The sequence below is a fragment of the Lactuca virosa genome, chromosome 6 (genome assembly GCF_052849685.1).
Source record: "Lactuca virosa cultivar CGN04683 chromosome 6, Lactuca_virosa_CGN04683_v6, whole genome shotgun sequence".
Lineage (NCBI taxonomy): Eukaryota > Viridiplantae > Streptophyta > Magnoliopsida > Asterales > Asteraceae > Lactuca > Lactuca virosa.
In genome coordinates, this window is record NC_136431.1 from 170,763,091 (window position 1) to 170,783,885 (window position 20,795).

The window sequence follows — 20,795 nt, forward strand, 5'->3', positions numbered from 1 at the left end:
CCCGAAAAATACCTTTGTTTCAACAAGAGTTGGAAAAAGAAGCAGAAGCGGAAGAGAGGAAGAGAAGTATTTCGTTTCATTTGGTGTATCCAATCAATAGCCTAAGACGTGTATTTATACTGGGAATAATATAGGTTAAAAATCTGATGAAGAATTAAAGAGCTTTATTTAATTAATAAATCAAAACCAAAATGTAATTATTAATGGTCTTTACTTTGGGTTTGTAACTGTTAATTGAAAAAGAAATAATTGCAAAAAAAATTCTTAATAAGAACTTTTTTGGACGTGCACTCACACACAAATTCATTCAGTTGCCCGGAGACACACGTAAGAGAGAGTCTAGATTTCATAAGTCTTACAAAGGTAGTTAGGCTTTCTAGTTATAAACTCATTTCCTTTTCATACTCCCACCAATGTGGGATGAAGTAAACCCAATAAACCACTTGTTTATACTCTTCCAAACACCTCACTTTAACATGTAATTTCCTATTCATCTTTAATCCGTTTTAGACGTATAATATATCAAAACGAAGGTGTCACGGAGGAGAACACGAATATAAAATCATTTGTCCATTTTGATTACATATAAAGTTTGAAATTCATGTTCAAAATGGGAAAAAACCATTTTTGGAAATTGGTAAAACCAATTTTCCAACAGACTTTGTGGTTTAAACCGACGCTTCAACAAAAGGCCTCGGATATGGTGTAATGAATAGAGGGAAAGTAATCTCTTATGTTTCTAGGAAATTGAAAGACACATAAATAAGATACACGGCTCGCAATTTGGAACTTACAACTATTATTTGCGCGCTTAACATTTGGAGACACTATTTGCATGTAACGAAATGCAAATTTTACGGGGATTACAAAAGTTCCCATTATGTGTTTGCTCAAAATTACCTTAATATGTGGAAAAGAAGGTGAATTGAGCTTATAAATGATTATGACTGTGAACTAATTTATTATGTTAGGAAAGCTAATGTTATAGTCGACGCCTTGATCCAAAAAGAGAAAGAAAAGCTAATTAAATGAAGATCAATGAGAATAGAACTAATATCTAATGTTATTGAGAAAATAGAAAATACACAAGTGGAAGCCATGAAAGAGGAGAACATAAAGTGAGAAAATGTAGGCAAGAAAATGGATTTTAAAGAAAACTATCAAGGTTGAAAAAAAAATTTAGAGATGTATTTAGGTTTCCGGATTCGGAGACAATTAGGAGCTAGTGTTTAATGATGCCCATAAGACTATGTATTTCATTCATATTAGGAATACAAATACATATATAGACTTGAAAAGAATGTATTGTTGGTCGGATATGAAGTATTTTGTAGCTAAATAGATTTTTGAATATGCAACATATGTACACGTAAGATCCGAACACCAATTGCCTTATGGGAAATCTAAGTCGTTATGTTCCAAACAATGGGATGAAATGACGATGAAATTTATGGTGGTATTTCCAAGGACAAGTAAAATTCATGATTTTATATGAGTCGTTGTTGACCGTTTGACTAAAAGCATACTTTTCTTGGTGATAAAAGAAACATTGCCACTTGAGAAGTTATTAAAGTTATATGTGCCCAAAGTATAGTGAGATTGCATGGAGTACCACCAAGTATTATGTCTAATAAGGATACAAGATTTACTTCTATTATTTGGAACTCGTTATAAGAAGATTTGGTGACAAAAATCCATTTGAGCATGGCTTGTCATCCCCAAACAAATGGTTGAAATGGAGGACAATTCAGATAGTTGAAGATCATGTATGGTTGACTTCCATGGTAAGGTAAATGGGGCAGACACTTACCACTTAATAAAAAGTTTGTATAACAATAGTAAACACTCGAGTATTGGAATGCCATTGTGCAACGTATTATATGGAAGGAAGTGTAAAATATCGTTATGTTGACTGAAGTTGGTGAAAAGAAAATCAAAGATCCGAAAATCGTGACAATAACTAATGAAAATGTTTTAAGTGATTCAAGTGAATATAAGAGCAACTCAAGATAGACAAAGAAGTATGCGGACTTGAAGAAAAGACTTTTATGATATGGAAGAGGATGACTTATTGATGTTAAAAGTTTCTTGAGGTCTTAAACTCAAACTAGGACCAAAATAAGTGATTTGAATAATATGTAATTGGAGGAGGTATAACCAATATTTGACCCATAAATGTCATGACTTCATTAACCAATGAAGAAAGACATTGTCGTAATGTCGTCTAATCAGACTCCAGAACGTTTGTTTGTTGAGACTGTATGTCCAAGTCGGATATGTAGTTGGAGGGGTCGACTGTGAAAAGAACCATAACAGATTAAACACAACTCGCACTTGGATAACATGTTTAACAAACATATATATGTATATCTCTATATATATTCATATATTCTAATAAGCAGCATGAAAAAACTTTAGAATATGTACATATAATGTCGTTCTTGTGTTTGTGTTTTTGAAAACGGTAAATAAAACATATAATGAAAAAACCCAAAAATTGCATCCAAATTTGAACAAACGATGGCCATAAATTTACATTTTACATCCCCGACTCTTCTAGGAGTTTTAGAATATTATGTTCAGGTGCACTAATCGATGGTAATATCATTCGATTTGTCCGAGGTCGTGATTTTGATCGTGGTGTCTCGGGTTCGGGTGGGCCCCCCGTTTCATCATGCATTCCGGGTAAATCGACCCGTTTTTGCACGCCTGCAGATACGCGTTCTTTCCATATTCTCCCATCCTTTTTGTTATGTAACAAAGCATATAAATTAGCAAACAAGGTCCAAAAATGAATAAAGAATACATATATAGATTGTCAAATAAAAAAAAAGGCTTGACACATACTACAATACATTAAACTTTATAGAGTTTAAAAGATTGATCATCATTCTATTTTTCATAGGTACCATATTTTTCCTACAATGCATTATGATCTACAAATGTTTAACCGAACATAAATTTAAAAAAAAAATCATTTTTGTTTTAATCATTTTATATTAAAAAGTTCGGAAAATCTCTGATAAAGTCTTAATATTTTGGATCAGTTTACGGTTTAATCCCAACTTTTATTTTTTGAATAGAAAAGTTCTGATTATTTAATATTTTACACAAATTAACGAAACAATCCTTATTTTTTTTCAAAATAAAATGACAAATTGTCGTATAAAATTATATAATCGGGATTTTTCTATTCAAAAAATAAATATTATAATTAAACCATAAACTGACCCAAAATATTAACACAAATTTTACCGAAGATTTCCCTAAAAAAAAAATTCCATTGCACGATTCAATAGTCATTAAACTCATTATGATTCATAAACTGTCTAGTTGACATTAGATCCAACCATTCCATTAAACTATAGTTTATGGATGAGACAAGACTTGCTATTAGTTTTTAGCCAAATGTTTTTTATTTTACTATTTCATAACTTTGTAATTTTTTTTATTTGGAATTCATAATTATAACATTTATAACTAACATTCATTTCTAGCTAAAACGTTAATTTACCGGTATCCAAACGACTTATTTTTTTAATCTAATACAAAAAGAGCAATTTTTTTAACTTAATACAAAAAGAAAGAGATACTATATAAGGGTTTTTTACCTTTTTCCCATTACATTTTAATTTTTTTATTAGATTATCCTACTTTATTTCTCTTTCCCATTTCCCCAAATGTCAGGTTTATCAAATATAATGGAATATAAATAATCATGGGCTTACATTGAGGATCGAAGGTTCGGGCAATGGGCATTGAATGGGTTGATCGAGGTCAAGAGGCTCAATCGGATGCTCCACAGGCTTAAACTCAACTGCGACTTCGATTCCATGATGAGAAGTCGACATAAATCCTGTAACATTACCAGTTGTTTCTATATCCTCTGTATCTTGAGCTACAGCTTCCCTTTCGTCCTTTATGTAAAATATCAATCGACTATAGTCAAAACTTATGCTTTCCAAATGCAAAATTGACATGTAATTTATGATAAGTGTTGTATAGTTAGATGTAGGATAGTAATCGTATTCTATAAAAGGAAACAACTTTCATCAATTTTGGTTTCGAATTGAACTCATTTGACTCTCGATAGTCAAACATGGTAGAAGTGTAAACAGAATCAAAATTTGACTTTTGTGTTTTCGATGAAGACAACGGCCAAAATCCAAAAAATCAAGTCAGTTTCAGCAGCAAATACAATTTACAATATACGATCAAAATTGGATTTCATCATGAAAGAGAGCCAGAAAGCCCAGAATCAGATTCTTTGTTCAGGCTATTGAAGAAAAAGTCAAACCCCCAAATTTTGAATTTACAAATGGCAAACGAATTGCTTAGAAAACGAATAACCCAGTACTCATAATCAACCTAAAAAACTTTATGGATTGAATTTTGATTAAGACAAAATAGAAAAGGACTTAGCGAAATAAGAGAAGATACAGGATCCATGAACTGTGATCAATAGTTAGAAGGAGTTTACAGAGAGATGGTTGTTACTTACGAGTGCACTTTGGGAGCGACGATGGCCATTTTTGCTGACAGAAAATCTAGAGAAAAGACCCACCATATCTTTTGCTTTAATTTTGGAGCAAAAGAGTAATCAAATAGCTCCGAACGTGATATGGGTGTGATGTCGTAAGATTGTCTCGCTTTCTCTTTGTAAGAGAGAGAGTCCAGAGAGATTGTAAGGTGGAAAGGGAAGATGAAGACGGACGGTTGCTTGGCTAGGTGGGTTTTGTAATATGCTATCTGTCATTATACATTATATATATAGACAAAATTTAAGATTGTTAATTTGGAGGATAACTATAACAAACATTAAATTTTTGGTCCTAATGGTTTTATAATGGTTTTATTTTGTTGTATTATTGATCTTTTCTATTAATATCTTTAATATCAAACCATTAAATATATGTAAAAGACATGTTTATATTTAGAGTAAATTGAAAAATTCATCTTTGTGGTTTACTAAAAAGTACAATTTGATTCCAAATCTTTTTTTATCTCATAGTCGGTCTAAATTTGAAACTTCAAAACAGATTTGGTCCCTCGAATTAAGTGTCCATCCAAAACATTCATTAAGTCTCACATGTCTCTAAAAGGGGCATTTTTGACTTTTCAGGTATTTCTTTATTTTTTATTTTATTTTTTTTAATTTCGTGGGCCTCATCTAACCCACGTCGTCTTCTTTCCCTAAATTGATGAACCCAGTTCAAGGTAGCAACTTTGGTCACCATCTCCGGCCACCCAATATCACAAGATATCGCCTCAAACCCAATACAAATCTACCTAAATGTTCAAAATCGAACCAGTAAATTAAATACATAACCAAAATCCATTTTGCAATTCAAATCCAAACCAAAATCAAACCTGAATATCAAATCCATAACCAAAATTGAACCTTCGATTCACATCTAAATCCAAAATTGAACATGCAACCCAAACTCAAATCCAAACACAAAAACCCTGGTGGGAAAATCGTAGATACAACCCCACACGCAAATACCTCCAAATATTAACACACAAAAAATAGATTAACATCTAACGTCCCAATTTTCATAATAAATTTTTTATTTTTAAAATAATATAAACATCCATTTTCATAGAACTGAAATCAACTTGAAACCATTTCTTCATAAACCACAATCCATAATCAGAGTTATAAAAAAACATCATAGAACCTCATATCATAAATATGTCGATGTGTGTGTACAGTCACGTCTTTGCCTTTTCACCATTCGATAAGCATCTGAAAAACATTTAATCCACAACTGTAAGCCTGTAACACCCATTTTCCAGATTAGATCGGATGAGGGTTTAGAATGAACAAAGATAAGGTTTTTGGGAAAAACCTTGTGTCACGACATGATGAATGGAGCATCACGACGTGACATGCCAATTGGATGAACGTGCGTCGGGAATGGTCGTCACGACGTGATGAAAGGAAGGTCATGACATGACCTCAACTGAATCCCAAGCCCATTATCTTTAGGGTTCCTTCCATATTTAAGCCCTAAACTCAAGGTTTAGGGCATCCTCTTCAACCTCCAACATTCTCAACGAAACCCTAGCCTCCATTGATGAGTCCTTGAGATTTTGGTGGGGTTTTGGTGTCTTGAAGGAGAAGGGGTCATCCTTGGAGCATAGATCCAGCTTGCAAGTCTCATCATCATCTTTTAACACTTAATTTGGACCTTTGTGAGTATTCAAGCTCCAAGCTTTATGATTTTATGTTGCTAGATCTAGACTTTTATGCATTATTCTCCATGTTTAGACTAGTTGGAGTGTTAGGATTCCATAAAGTTGGCAACTTTATGGATCCTTAGAGTCCCTTTGTGGTTATATGTGTTGGATCTGAAATTTGGTAGAGTTTTGAACTCATGCATGAGGTTTTGACCTCTTTTTCATCATTTATGACCTAGTTTGAGCTCAAGTCTTGTATAGGGCGTGCATGTCTATAAAGCAGCAATTTTTATAACTCTTTGGGTGTAAGGAAGCCTTCTAGAATGGATAAATGTGTGGCTTAATGGATTAAGGGCTTAATCTATTAAGTTGTCTAAAGTCAGATCCCACAACGTGACAATATGTATGTCACGTCGTGACATTTGAGGTCCTTGCGACTGTTTTGTCCGGATGTTCCCACAATGTGACCAAGAGTTCGCCACGTCATGGTAAGGGTTAAACGTTGACTTTTGTTAACCATTGACTTTTTGACCAGTTTGAGCTTAGGTCAAACTTAAAGGGATTGGGGTATTGATTAAGGTTCCATATTTGTTTGGTTCTAGTTAGTTTGTGGAAGCGACCAGTGCAGAGAGTGAGCGTGTTGTTTTGTTGCCTTGGATCTTTGATTCAAGTGAGTTTTCTCACTATATTACCTATGTTATAGTAGGGTGCATGATAGACTAGCTGAGTCTTAATATTTGATGGTTGTTATGAGTTTTTACCGAGTTGCTGACAACTTCAAGACTATTGATAGTCCTCACGGCTGCTGATAGTCCCAGGGTTACGGATAACCCATAGCTGATTATATTTACATAGGGGTAGTGGTACGTTCGTTAAAGTACCAAGAGGTTAGTGATCGTCTAGTTTAATATGTTATGGGTTTTGTGCAGTCATGTAGGATAGCTTGAGAACTCTTGATCTAGGATTACATGTTTGTTTCTTGTTTGGTTGTGGCTCTAAAGTGGGATCACATGTTCGACTGTGTATCTCACCTCTAATTACATATTGCTATGCATTCAACAGTGATCTGTTGTTAGCGATGTAGAGTACGGTGAGAGGCTCGGCATGCGGTAGTGAGTTGTTAGTCCAGTAGACTAGTGTAGGTGTTGCATGTGTTTATGTTCTTATTTGTTGATTGTTGTTATGTGTTACTAAGTTATTGATAGCTCCATGGCGTGTTGGTAGCCCATTGGGACTATTGATAGTCCACATGGTTGTTAATAACCCATAGGGCATGTTGGTAGTGCATTAGGACTGCTGATAGTCCTCGGGGTTGCTGATAACCCACATGATGTGTTGTTAGCCCATTGGGACTGTTGATAGTCCCCAGGGTTGCTGATAACCCGTAGTTGTTTAGTATGTTGTGTCGTGTGTGATATTGTGGGGGAACTCACTAAGTTTTGGCTTACAGTTATGGATTAATTTTTTTTTCAGGTACTATTGGTGATCGTGGAAAGGCGAAGGCATGATTGTACACACACATCAATAGCAATGGAGATTATGCATTATTATTATTACTCTGATTTTCAAACAACTGTATTTTGGAACAAATGGGTTTTTATAACTTGGATTCTATGTAAAGGATGATTTTACCTTACTTAAAAATGAAAACATTTCTTGTGAAAATGGGAAATTACAAAGCCAAAACTTAGTGAGTTCCCCAAAATATCACATATACCACATAATAACTACACATAAGAGTAACGGGCTTGTTTCATCTAACGTGTTTGTTTCAACCTAAGGGGTATGCTTCAAACCAATGGCATGTTTCAACCAACATGTCTGTTTCAACCCAACATGTATGTTTTAACCCAATAGTATGTTTCATCCAACGGGTATGTTTCAACCCAAGGGGTATGTTTCAACCCAACGACCTATTTCAACCAACAGGTTTGTTTCAACCTAACGAAGCATGTAAACATAGAAACAAAAATCAATACCATATGAGTCTACCTAAGCATATAATCATGTTATAGCAACTATGTCATAATACAATGAGAAAACTCACCTGAATCCGACTACCTGAGGTCCAATGAACCAGCTACAAAAACCACCTAACCAATCAAAGACTAAAACTCGGTATATAACTCAAAATACCACAATTTGACCAAAAGACAAATTGGTCAAAAGTCAACGTCGTCACGTTGTGACCAGGTCGTCCTGTGATTGCTAAAAGACAAAATAGTTGGGAAAAATCCAAAGTCGCGTAGTTACCCCAAGGTCGTTGCACCACTAAATTTGGTTTAACAGTCTTACTCATTAAGGACTTAATCCTTTGAGTCCAAAACCCCAAATCTAAGATAGCTCACCTAAGTGACTTAATGGATAAGGTTTCAAACTTTATCCATTCTCGTGTCCAAAAGTCTAACCTTATCCTTAAGATGACCAGAACTAATGCATGGCTTAAAGGGAAAGCATGCATTCTCATTTTTCCATCAATAGCATAGTCTAGAATTCATAAAACTCAAGCATAATGTATTAAAGTTCTCCAAACTCCAATAACTCTAAGGAAATGGACCAAAAAGGGACCAAAACACCAACCTATAATAGATCTAAGGATGAAAGCACATAAAGCTTGGATCTTGAAACTTACAAAGGTCCAAAGATGATGTGGAGGCTGAAAACTTCAGGTGGAGTACTTCTAAAATCAATCTTCCTTCTTTTCTTCACTTAAAAGCATCAAAACTACACGAAGAATGAGATTAGTAGAGAGGATGAGCTTCAAAGCTTCCAAAGGGGCTAGGGTTTCATTAAAGGTGCTCAAGGAGGTGATGGAGGTTGTAAATGTCAAAACCCTAGGTTAAATGCTCTTAGATAGGCCCAAATCCCGATACCTATGGCCTAAGCCCATACAACGGGATTCACGTTGTGACACCTCTTGTGTCACGCTATGAAAAGTCTAATCCAGCAAGGCCTAAAATAGCTTAAGCCCAAACTGCTCTTAGCCCAAAACTAACCCTTTAAGTCTTAAGCCTTATACACTTAGCATGAAAACCTCATTCCTTTAAGGTGAAAACTTCATCCTTTAAAACCCGAGACCTTCTGTTTCAATTTAAGTCTGACATTTCAAATTAAGAAACATCCTGAAATCGGATGTTAGATAACAAGAAAAAAAATCTAGGCGAATTGACACGAGAGACCATATTAGACCAATGAGACTTGATTATGTTTTCCATTTCCTAAATTTTTCCACCAAACCATTATCAATAACAATCGTCTCCGATGATAAATACCCAGTCGACCACCTCCGCCCACTGCCTTCGTTTGAGAGCTAACCCTAGTGTCATCGTCGTTTGAGAGTTAACCCTAGCATTGTCAAATTTCTTCAATATATATCTTCTATTTTATTTCAAGTCTTCCACCCATTCCCCAACTGCAATGATTTTTTTTTATCGACAAGCTCTACAGCTCCACCTGCCTTCCCTGCTAAATAATTGTATTCAAAATCGATGATTGTGATTTATCGAGTTGTTAATCGAAGCCATATCTCTAGCTTCTATTGTAGTGTTAATCAGTTTCCTTAGATTTCCTAGGCCTTTAAATTCTGATTATTTGATTTCTTTAAGATCCTCCATGGGAGCTACTAATTGTTCTTCTTCAAATTCTATCTCAGATTCAGTTTTATGAATTTACTCCTTAATTATATTTTGCTTTCTCTAAGCGAGTTGTTTCCTCTCGAACATGCTTAAGCTCCTATCTAATGATATCCATGAAGCTCATAAGATTAAACCCATCTCCTTTAATGGAATCACGTTCTCATTTTGCAGCCACCAATTCTTATGTAATCCTATTTAGGGAAGACCCTTCTTGATTCCTTTCAAATGTCTGGAGAAAGAATGAGAGGGGGATGAAGTGTGTGGAAGTGAGGTGGATAGTATATTTTTAATTTTAAATAATAAATCATTAAAAGAGAAACAAATAACCGGAGAAAGATATCGAAAGTTAAATCGAGGGTCCAAATCTGCATGCGACAAAAAAATTGAGCTCAAACTGCACTTTTTGGTATACCAAAGGGATTAAATTTTATATTTACTCAAAAACTTAAGAACATCACCCTCTTAGTGTCGATGCTTTAGAGTAAATTCAAAATTGTTCCATGTTGGTTACCAAAAACTAAAGTTTTAGTCCAAAAAAAAGGTTGTTGCAAGGTCAGTCCAAAAATTGAACCTTCAATGCAGATTTGGTCCCTTGAGTTAACTATTCATCCAAAACATTTGTTATGTCTCACTGTAACGACGTAAATTTTTAAACAATTTTTCATTTTTCAAACACAATAAAACTCATATAATATTCTCAAAATCTCATGTGTATCAAATGTCATCACAATATAACATATCCGAGAATAAAAAAAAACATAATCCTCTGCCAGCGTGTACAAATCATGTCGGCGCCTTCCCGTGATCCTCGGTAGTACCTGAAACACATATCACATAACACGGTAAGCATAAATGCTTAGTGAGTTCCCCAAAATACCACATACAGCACAAAAGCCACTCGAGGCTATAACTCGGTAAGACCCTCTGGTCAATGTGTCTCAGCGGGACCCTCCAGTCCCGTAACTCGTTGGACCCTCCGGTCCGGTCTAGCTCATTCGACCCTCTAGTCCGGTCTAAATCGTTGGACCCTCCGGTCCGGTCTGGTTGAGGACCCTCTGGCCTCGTAAGTCGTTGGACCCTCCGGTCCGGTCTGAATATCACATAGCATACATAAATCACAATGCACATAATCTCAAGTAATCACATAACACATAAGACCCTCCGGTCTGCACATAGATACCACTCTAGGTAATATATAGTGAGAAGACTCACCTCGTAAGATGTCTAGTAAACTCTCATGCTCGATATCCTCGATCTAGCCTCCGCCTAGCACAATGATAATAATTCTAATCAATACTCTCTTTACATCCTCATCTCTAGAGAATGGGTAGAAGACCATTTTACCCCTCCCTGACCCCTCTTAATCAGTTTGACCAAACCCTGTCAACTGAAGTCAACCCCAGTCAACGGTCCAATTTTGACCAGACTCGCCGAGTGCACTCTTGTGACTCGTCGAGTCCACTTATTTCCTCAAAAGTCTCGTGAAAGTCCAGCTCAGCTCGTCGAGTTGACCCCTAACTCATCGAGCTATCGCATGATTCAGCTCTTCGGGACAAACCCTAACCAACTCGTCGAGTCGGCTCATTGACTCGGCGAGTTCATCCAGACCAAATGTTCATTCAGGCGATTTCAATCAGATCTATCACTCCAAACACTAGATCTATCATCTCAAGGCTCAATAATCACGTAAAGTTTCGATCTTTACGTTCATACATGAGGTTATTGCTCCAAAATGCTAATACATGCCTTTCATGAATGATTACGCCCGAAAACCCTCATATGGATGAAATAAAGCTGGGACAACTAAACTCTAAGGACCTCACAAGGTCCAGATCTGAGGTCTAGACTTCTGGATAACACATGCTACTCAAAAACCCAACCAAAATGACAAAAGCCCTAAATTCATAGATATGAGATCCAACTAAATAGATGAGAAAGGTGTGGGCTTTTTACCTTCCAGAGAAGCTCTTTGAGAAGAAATGCTAGATCCCACAGCCTCATCCCACTCCTTTCTTGAAGCTCACTCCTCTTCTTCCAAAAAGGTCCATCAAAACACTTGATACAAGCTCAAGGACTCTCTCTTCTCTTCCATGGCCACCTAGGGTTTCACATAGGAGAGTTGATCAGAAGATGAGCCACAAATGAGGCTATAAGTGCCTTTAAATAGGTCACAGGCCCGAAAGTTAGGGTTTCCTTCACCAGCGCTGACTCGGCGAGTCGCAACACAGACTCGTCGAGTAAGCTCATTAATCCTCGTCACCCAACGCGACCCTACTCGACGAGTTGAGGCACCACCTAGTCGAGTTGCCCATGAAACTCATTATTACCCTAGAAATGTTATACCCCGGAACCAGGATGTTACAATTCTCCCCTACTTAATTTGATTTCGCCCTCGAAATCGCTCTTCATTCACACATAGCTCGAACCTATAACTCGGAAAGCACCACTGAAAAGGGCCTCATACCCCACCGATATCTTTTCTATGGACACCTGAATCCAAACAGGAACTCCCAACTCCGGAACAAAACCGACCCCTCTGTCGCTAAGATACCCCCCTTTCTGACCTCCCAAAAATCTGGAAGCTCTAGTGTCCTAGCCCGCCGCCAGACCGCCCACTCAAGATTCCACTACGTTATTCACCCCTCGAATAACAAACCCTGATAACTCACCGCCCCTCTGATTCTCTCCAGACAAAATCCAACAATCGGCTACCGATCACTCATACCAACCATAGTAACGATCTGAATCACGCCCCAAGAAACGGAAGGGTTCACATCCCACCAGGGCTCATCCACTGAACTTCTATCATAACCCATCCGGACAATTAATTCTCAACACCCTGCCCTCAGACACAAGGGAATACTCATGCTCGCTCAGAAGTGTCCTCAGACATCTAAAATCATAAGCCTCAGCTCCATTTCTCATATCCCTTTTTAACACTGAGTACCAGGTCTGATCTCGACCCAACAACTGAACCTCCAAGGTTATCCATTGCATTATCCCAACCTCCTCAATGGTTTCCTTCTCACAAACTACATCGGTCCATTGTGACACACAAGTCACGAAGTTCGCCTTACCCCAAGCGAATGCTACACTCCCAACTGATGATCGACTCAACCTCGACCTCTGTCTTCTACTGCTCATAGTTCCATGCATCTCGCGGTACCTCCCGTACCCGAGTACTGACCTACACGGGTCTAAGACATCAGATGATAAACAATACCCCTAAACATGGAACCCATCTCAGAATCCAAAATCTCATCTCGCCTACCCAACGCACCACCAGAGCCAAACTCAAACTTGAGAGTTTGGTCTGACCCGGAGTTGGAACCGCTCGACCCAATGAAGCACTCAACTCATGACTCATGACCCGCAACCCGCACGTATACCACTTCTCCAATTCCCTTGGGTCGCGACAACCACAACTCAATTCAGAGTATAACGATTCCCGAAAAATATGGAGACCCCAGTCTCGCCCCTGGTTCGACCACCAGGCTCTCAAAAACTCAAATATTAGGGCTACCCAAGCCTAAAACTCTTCTGCGTCTTGCTCTGACCAGAGAGTACTCATCACAACACCCTCTCGCTGACCTGTGAGTACTACGGCTCCCCGCAGCATCATAACAACCTTTCACTAGTGAGTACTACGGCTCCCCGTAGCATCATAACAACCTCTCGCTGACTGGTGAATACTACGGCTCCCCGTAGCATCACAACAACCTCTCGCTGACTGGTGAATACCACGGCTCCCCGTAGCATCACAACAACCTCTCGCTGACTGGTGAATACTACGGCTCCCCGTAGCATCACAACAACCTCTCGCTGACTGGTGAATACTACGGCTCCCCGTAGTATCACCACACCCCTTTGCTAACTCATGGATGTTGCAGCTCCCTGCAGCCTTACAACACCTTCTCTTACCATTCACGGTCTCATCCTCAAGTCGACGCCACACACTGCATCCATTAACCCACGTTCCACGGCCCACATAGATAGATGCACACATACCCATCTAAAAATAAGCGTTATTACTCCTGACGGCAACCTTCATGACAAACTCTTTTTCTCACTGCAATCCTCATTCTTAATTAATCTCGTTTATCATTAATTAGTCGAAGTTCTCCCACTGGAACCATAGATACTTGCGACACCACTTGCCAGCTCTCAACTCAGAACTTAGGATAATCTCGAAATAAGGACATCATACCCGGATACCTCGGTACACCAATCCAAAATCTCACGATGTTTTGCCCAATCCACTGATCTCATACTCACGACAACATGCTTGGATACCTCATTGTTCTTTTAGAATCTCTCACCCGATCTTCCTCTCGCACCACTTGTAACCTCAGTGTATTCCATCTCCCAATTTGAAATACCGAGGCATCGTCAATGGCCCAGAGCATGTTGTCGAAAACCCGAAATTCCCCCTCTACTGGTCACTACCCTTACGGGACTACTCATATCGACCCTGAAATTGGTTGACGAATCAACTGCTGCCCTTCCAGGGGTATAGATTACAATCTATACCCTCACTTGCAAATCTCAGCTATTGCATCCGCAATCCAGCGACCCGGTCGCACTCGAACTCGACATATGTTAACCCCGAAAATCACAGGCCACAATGAATTTTCCAATCCACGGCCACCTGCCGTGGATCCACTCATCTTTTCTTAAACACAAAGTCATACATCTTCCCATCTGGCACCTCGCCTCCTCCTCGGGCTCATGCGTCCGCACCGCAAATTCCCATAACCATTTCTCTGTCCGCACATGAATGGATCACTGGTCCCTTAACTGGAAAACCAGTTCTCCCCCACTCAGGGTTCGAACAATCACCAATTGGCACATCCACAACCTACTCAGAAGATTGTCTCACCAGTCATGCCACACTTGACTCTTAAAAGTATTACGCAATCATCCCAGGGCCTTCCCAAAGGAAACCAAACACTCTCCAAATTTCCGTCCCTGACAAAATCTTGGAATCCTCCCCACATGACTTCATCTAGTCACCTTGAAGACTCAGACTGACACACCGCCAGAAACCCCACTGTTCTGAATCCAATCTGTCTCTAATCCAGAAATAGTGCCCTATCGCGCACTTCGACTCTATCTCCTCGACCCACCTCCCAAATCGGGAATAATCATAAAAGCACAGACCTCATTCTCACTGTTGATACACAATGTAGGCCACGAGGGCCACTGCCCCGATATACTCCTTTTTAACCACCGGAAACTACTAATAACAACACCTTTTCCCCAACAAGACACCTCTTTGTTCTTATTCGTCTTAGTCCCACTAATGACTCTTTCCTGGTATAAGAATATCTCGCAGCCAACATACTGCCCAAACATTCTGGTGAAAAGGTCACCATGCTTGCTACCCCACAGGGTTTACCTTTAACTCTGAACCAAAAACTCAGTATCTCTCCTGCTTCCCGCAGAAAACTGAAGTAGCACCACTCAGGTCACAGAAAGTGACATCTCCACTATTGGCCGGTCGCTCAGCCCAGATCGTATTCTCCCATAACGCACCATCATTACTCATCCCCGAGTCTTGTAACTCCAACTGGCATCTCACCAACAATCCCTCGGAGCTAACTCGATTTCCCTCCCAAGGGATGCTCCACTAAAACTCATTCATCATGATCCTCTGGCCCCATACTCTTTCACATCTTATCTCAGTCTAGACAATCACCACGGAATAACCGATAAAACCAGAAGCAATAACCGCCATGCGTCATGGTACTCAAACCATGTGACCACCTCTCGATCTGCTATGAATCATGGTACCCGAACCATGTTATCTCCTCTTAATCTGCTACGAATCATGGTACTCGAACCATGTTCTCTCTTCTCAATCCGCCTCAAATCATGGTACTCGAACCATGACATCACCTCTCGATCTGCTACTTAGATCCTCCGGAATACTCCCTGTATCAAGTATGGGTCCTCTGCTTTCAGTAGTACGGGCCCATACTACCTGTCACATCTACCCATACTCTCTACACGGACCATCCCAGAGTCCCTAAGTAGCTGCTCAACCTTCTCAATTCCCAATCCCGTGACGCGTGCTTGCTTCCCAGTAAAATGCTCTACTCTGTCAGCGTACTCATCTGACTAATGTCACTTCCTAGGCTCTTCCTAGGTTCTCACACTTCTCCGCCATCAACTGCTGAGAAACTCTTTATGATGTCAGTCATCTACCTCCTGAATATCATCACATTCACTTGGTAGCTGACTCCCATCATCGGGAGTTCCACAAAGCACGAAGCAAGCATCATTCGGGTATCGAATAAACACGTAAAACCCACTCCATGTGATAACTCCAATTGCTCTACTCATACTCAAAGGATATCACCGAACTCAGCAACTCTACCCCTCGCGGGTATCTAACTACTCTCTCAATAGGCTCCACAAATGATCATCTAGGTATCTCCCCTAGATTACTCCTCTACTCAATTCCTTCTCTAAAAGGATTCCTGTTGGATACTCTTACTCAGCACATACTCGGAAACACATCACAGATAACAGCAACTCCTAGGCTAAGGCATCACAAATCAGGCCACTCTAGTCCTAAAATATGAAATACCTAGCCTGCCTCTATCATGCATAATATCTCATAATATATCTCATAAATATCTCATAATACAAAAGTAAGGGTATTTTGGGAAATCACCATTCGAGCTCTGGCTGATTGAACACACTGCTCTTCCTCGTTTTCTCTTAGAAACTCTTTCTCGCTTTAGAAAAAAATCATTTCAATGAATTTTTTTTCTCAAATCCTCAGTTTGAGTCCAGATTTACCCGAAGATGCATCCGAATCCCTCAAACCAAGGCTTTGATACCAACTTGTAACGACGTAAATTTTTAAACAATTTTTCATTTTTCAAACACAATAAAGCTCATATAATATTCTCAAAATCTCATGTGTATCAAATGTCATCACAATAAAACATATCCCAGAATAAAAAAAACATAATCCTCTGCCAGTGTGTACAAATCATGCCGGCGCCTTCCCGTGATCCTCGGTAGTACCTGAAACACATATCACATAACACGGTAGGCATAAATGCTTACTGAGTTCCCCAAAATACCACATACATCACAAAAGCCACTCGAGGCTATAACTCAGTAAGACCCTCTGGTCAATGTGTCTCAGCGGGACCCTCCAGTCCCGTAGCTCGTTGGACCCTCCGGTCCGGTCTAGCTCGTTGGACCCTCTGGTCCGGTCTAAATTGTTGGACCCTCCGGTCCGGTCTGGTTGAGGACCCTCTGGCCTCGAAAGTCGTTGGACCCTCCGGTCCAGTCTGAATATCACATAACATACATAAATCACAATGCACATAATCTCAAGTAATCACATAACACATAAGACCCTCCGGTATGCACATAGATACCACTCTAGGTAATGTATAGTGAGAAGACTCACCTCGTAAGATGTCTAGTAAACTCTCGTGCTCGATATCCTCGATCTAGCCTCCGCCTAGCACAATGATAATAGTTCTAATCAATACTCTCTTTACATCCTCATCTCTAGAGAATGGGTAGAAGACCATTCTACCCCTCCCTGACCCCTCTTAATCAGTTTGACCAAACCCTGTCAATTGAAGTCAACCCCAGTCAACGGTCCAATTTTGACTAGACTCGCCGAGTGCACCCTTGTGACTCGTCGAGTCCACTTATTTCCTCAGAAGTCTCGTGAAAGTCCAGCTCAGCTCGTCGAGTTGACCCCTAACTCGTCGAGCTATCGCATGATTCAGTTCTTCGGGACAAACCCTAACCAACTCGTCGAGTCGGCTCATTGACTCGGCGAGTTCATCTAGACCAAATTTTCATTCAGACGATTTCAATCAGATCTATCACTCCAAACACTAGATCTATCATCTCAAGGCTCAATAATCACGTAAAGTTTTGATCTTTACGTTCATACATGAGGTTATTGCTCCAAAATGCTAATACATGCCTTTCATGAATGATTAAGCCCAAAAACCCTCATATGGATGAAATAAAGCTGGGACATCTAAACTCTAAGGACCTCACAAGGTCCAGATCTGAGGTCTAGACTTCTGGATAACACATGCTACTCAAAAACCCAACCAAAATGACAAAAGCCCTAAATTCATAGATATGAGATCCAACTAAATAGATGAGAAAGGTGTGGGCTTTTTACCTTCCAGAGAAGCTCTTTGAGAAGAAATGCTAGATCCCATAGCCTCATCCCACTCCTTGCTTGAAGCTCACTCCTCTTCTTCCAAAAAGGTCCATAAAAACACTTGATACAAGCTCAAGGACTCTCTATTAGCTTCCATGGCCGCCTAGGGTTTCACACAGGAGAGTTGATCAGAAGATGAGCCGCAAATGAGGCTATAAGTGCCTTTAAATAGGTCACAGGCCCGAAAGTTTAGGGTTTCCTTCACCAGCGCTGACTCGGCGAGTCGCAACACAGACTCGTCGAGTAAGCTCATTAATCCTCGTCACCCAACGCGACCCTACTTGAAGTGTTGAGGCACCAACTCGTCGAGTTGCCCATGAAACTCATTATTACCCTAGAAATGTTATACCCCGGAACCAGGATGTTACACTCACATGTCTTTTAAATTCATGGGTATTTTCGTCCTTTCAGGTATTTTTCCTTTATTATTTTATTTTTTTAATTTCCCGGACCTCATCTCACCCACATCGTCTTCCTTCTCCAAATGGATGAACCGAGTTCTCAGTAGCAACTCCGGCCACCTAGTACCACAGGAAATCTGTAACACCCGTTTTCACTTGTAAAAGTTTTAAAATATAAACCTTTGTTTATAAAAATGAAAGTGAAAATATATTGCGTTTTAGCTTAAATGATCAACATTAAAGTTGTAGTAAACGTCAATACGAACAAATGGATATAAAGAAAATCGAAAAAAGAGCTCGTATGTGAAATTTATGGTTTTTATTATTTAGGAGGATTTTTATAAACGTTCACGATGCGCCCATTAGAAGCTGCGACGCGACACATTTAATGCACTGACTCCATCGCCTGAGATTGTTAGCGACTCTGAAGTTAGACCTGACTAGGGAAACGACACGCCCCCTTATAGGTGCGACATACTTTTTTAGAAATTCTCCCCTATAAATCGGGTCACCTATCTTCCATTTGTAACGTCCCGATTTCCATAGAAAATTTTTCATTTTTCAAAGCAGAGAATACTGATAATACTTGTTCCAAAACATAATATAAAAACTCATTTGTCTAATATAATTTCCAAAGGAAATATAAAAATCTCTTTTGTTCAATCGTTGTCAAAACATAATTCTAACTATTCAAATCAAAGTATAAATAAAACATGCGGACAACTAAAACATGATGTTGATGGGCATGTACAGTCAAGCGTTGATCTTCTCCTGATCTGTAGAAGTACCTGAAATCATTTGTATTCAAATCGATAAACATGAAGCTTAGTGAGTTCCCCAATATACCATATAGCACAATGCATATACTATGCATACAAACAGTGTTTCACGACCATTAGTCGTCGTACCAATAATGTGTGTATCTGGACTCACGTCATGTTGTCGTTCCGTCGTCAACATGAGTCTCTAGACTCACAAGCTGTCACTGTTCTGCCACCAACTCCTCATATATACATACTTATGGATTTTCTAGGTTTAAAAAATTCATGTGGTAGAGAACACTTCAACTCTTAAGTTCACATGCACCCTAGAAATTATCTATGTTTTCTACATTGATAGCAATAAATAATGAACATTAAGAAACCCTAGAGAGAGGCTATGAAAATTAAAATTACCATAAAGAATAGGGTTACATACATTTTGATTATTATAGCAAATAATCAAACCAAAATCCTCTTGGAGTTCCTTGGAAAGCAAGCACCAAAAGCTTGGATGTCACTAATGGCTCACAACCAAACCCTAGAACTAGAAGACACTTGAGGAGAGAGGGTAAGAGGTCTAAATTTTGTTTATAAGCTTCCAAGAAGGAGTAGACACAAAATTTGATGTCCAAGGGGTCCTATTTATAGTTTATGTGACTTAGGGACAAAGCAAGATTTAAATAATTAAATAATAGATTTAATTCCAATTCAAATCCTTTTATTATTAACATCCAAGAGACTTCTGGAAACCCTATAAGGGATCCCAAAACCTTCCACCCTACGATGGTTCTAGAATTGCCTATTTTGTTCAACCATTGAATAATTACAATTCACCTGTTGCAACTTTAATTAATTCCAATTAATTCCTGATTAATTCTGATTAATAATTAATTGATTCTAATTGATTTCTGATTAATTTATTAATCATATAAATTAACAAATCAATTACTTTAACAATTGATCTCATATTAATTTATTAATCACATAATAAATTAACAAATAACTGTCTATTTCAAATTAATATATTAATCATATAATATATTAACAAAGCATTTCCACATAATTTCCAATTAGTTTATTAAGCATATAATAATATAATAAATCATCCTCTCTCTATAATGTCATTCTAATCAAGTTCTAGTTATGAGGGCAACCCAAAAACGATTTTGCTTCTAATTACCAGAATATACCAATTTAGTTACTGGCTTAGACACCTTAATCCAACAGTCTCACACTTGGATAAGTCTCTAACTACAGTTGCAAGTATAACCCTTAAAGTAAACAACAAAGAGTGTATTCCAAAGCCACTGCCAAACTCTGATTCAAATCAACTATTGGTTCTAAGATAAGTGATCAATTATTCATTCGTTCTACAAGATATCGTATGAACTGAGTCATGGATTAAATGCTCAACCTCATGGTCATTTGTTATGTTTCCCGATTTCCTGATTTGTGATCGAATTTCAGACTACAAAATTGAACACATCAATTTAGTCTGAACCAGGCGCCTGATTCTCATAAATAAACTTAAATCACCAAGGGGCCCACAGATATCGATTTTCCTTATTTAGGCAAAAGGAACGAATTACATTGACTATAT

The 20,795-nt window shown here is 38.7% G+C and overlaps 1 protein-coding gene across 1 annotated transcript; it reads right to left on the reverse strand.

Moving 5' to 3' along the window:
- Positions 1-2,361: 2,361 nt before the first annotated feature.
- LOC145118721 (uncharacterized) lies at positions 2,362-4,754 on the reverse strand. Its single transcript, XM_079054406.1, has 3 exons — positions 4,502-4,754; positions 3,729-3,917; positions 2,362-2,743 (listed from the first exon to the last, which is right to left on the reverse strand). The coding sequence occupies exons 1-3, from the start codon at positions 4,565-4,567 to the stop codon at positions 2,540-2,542; spliced, it is 459 nt and encodes a 152-aa protein (XP_078910532.1). The 5' UTR covers positions 4,568-4,754; the 3' UTR covers positions 2,362-2,539.
- Positions 4,755-20,795: the final 16,041 nt, after the last annotated feature.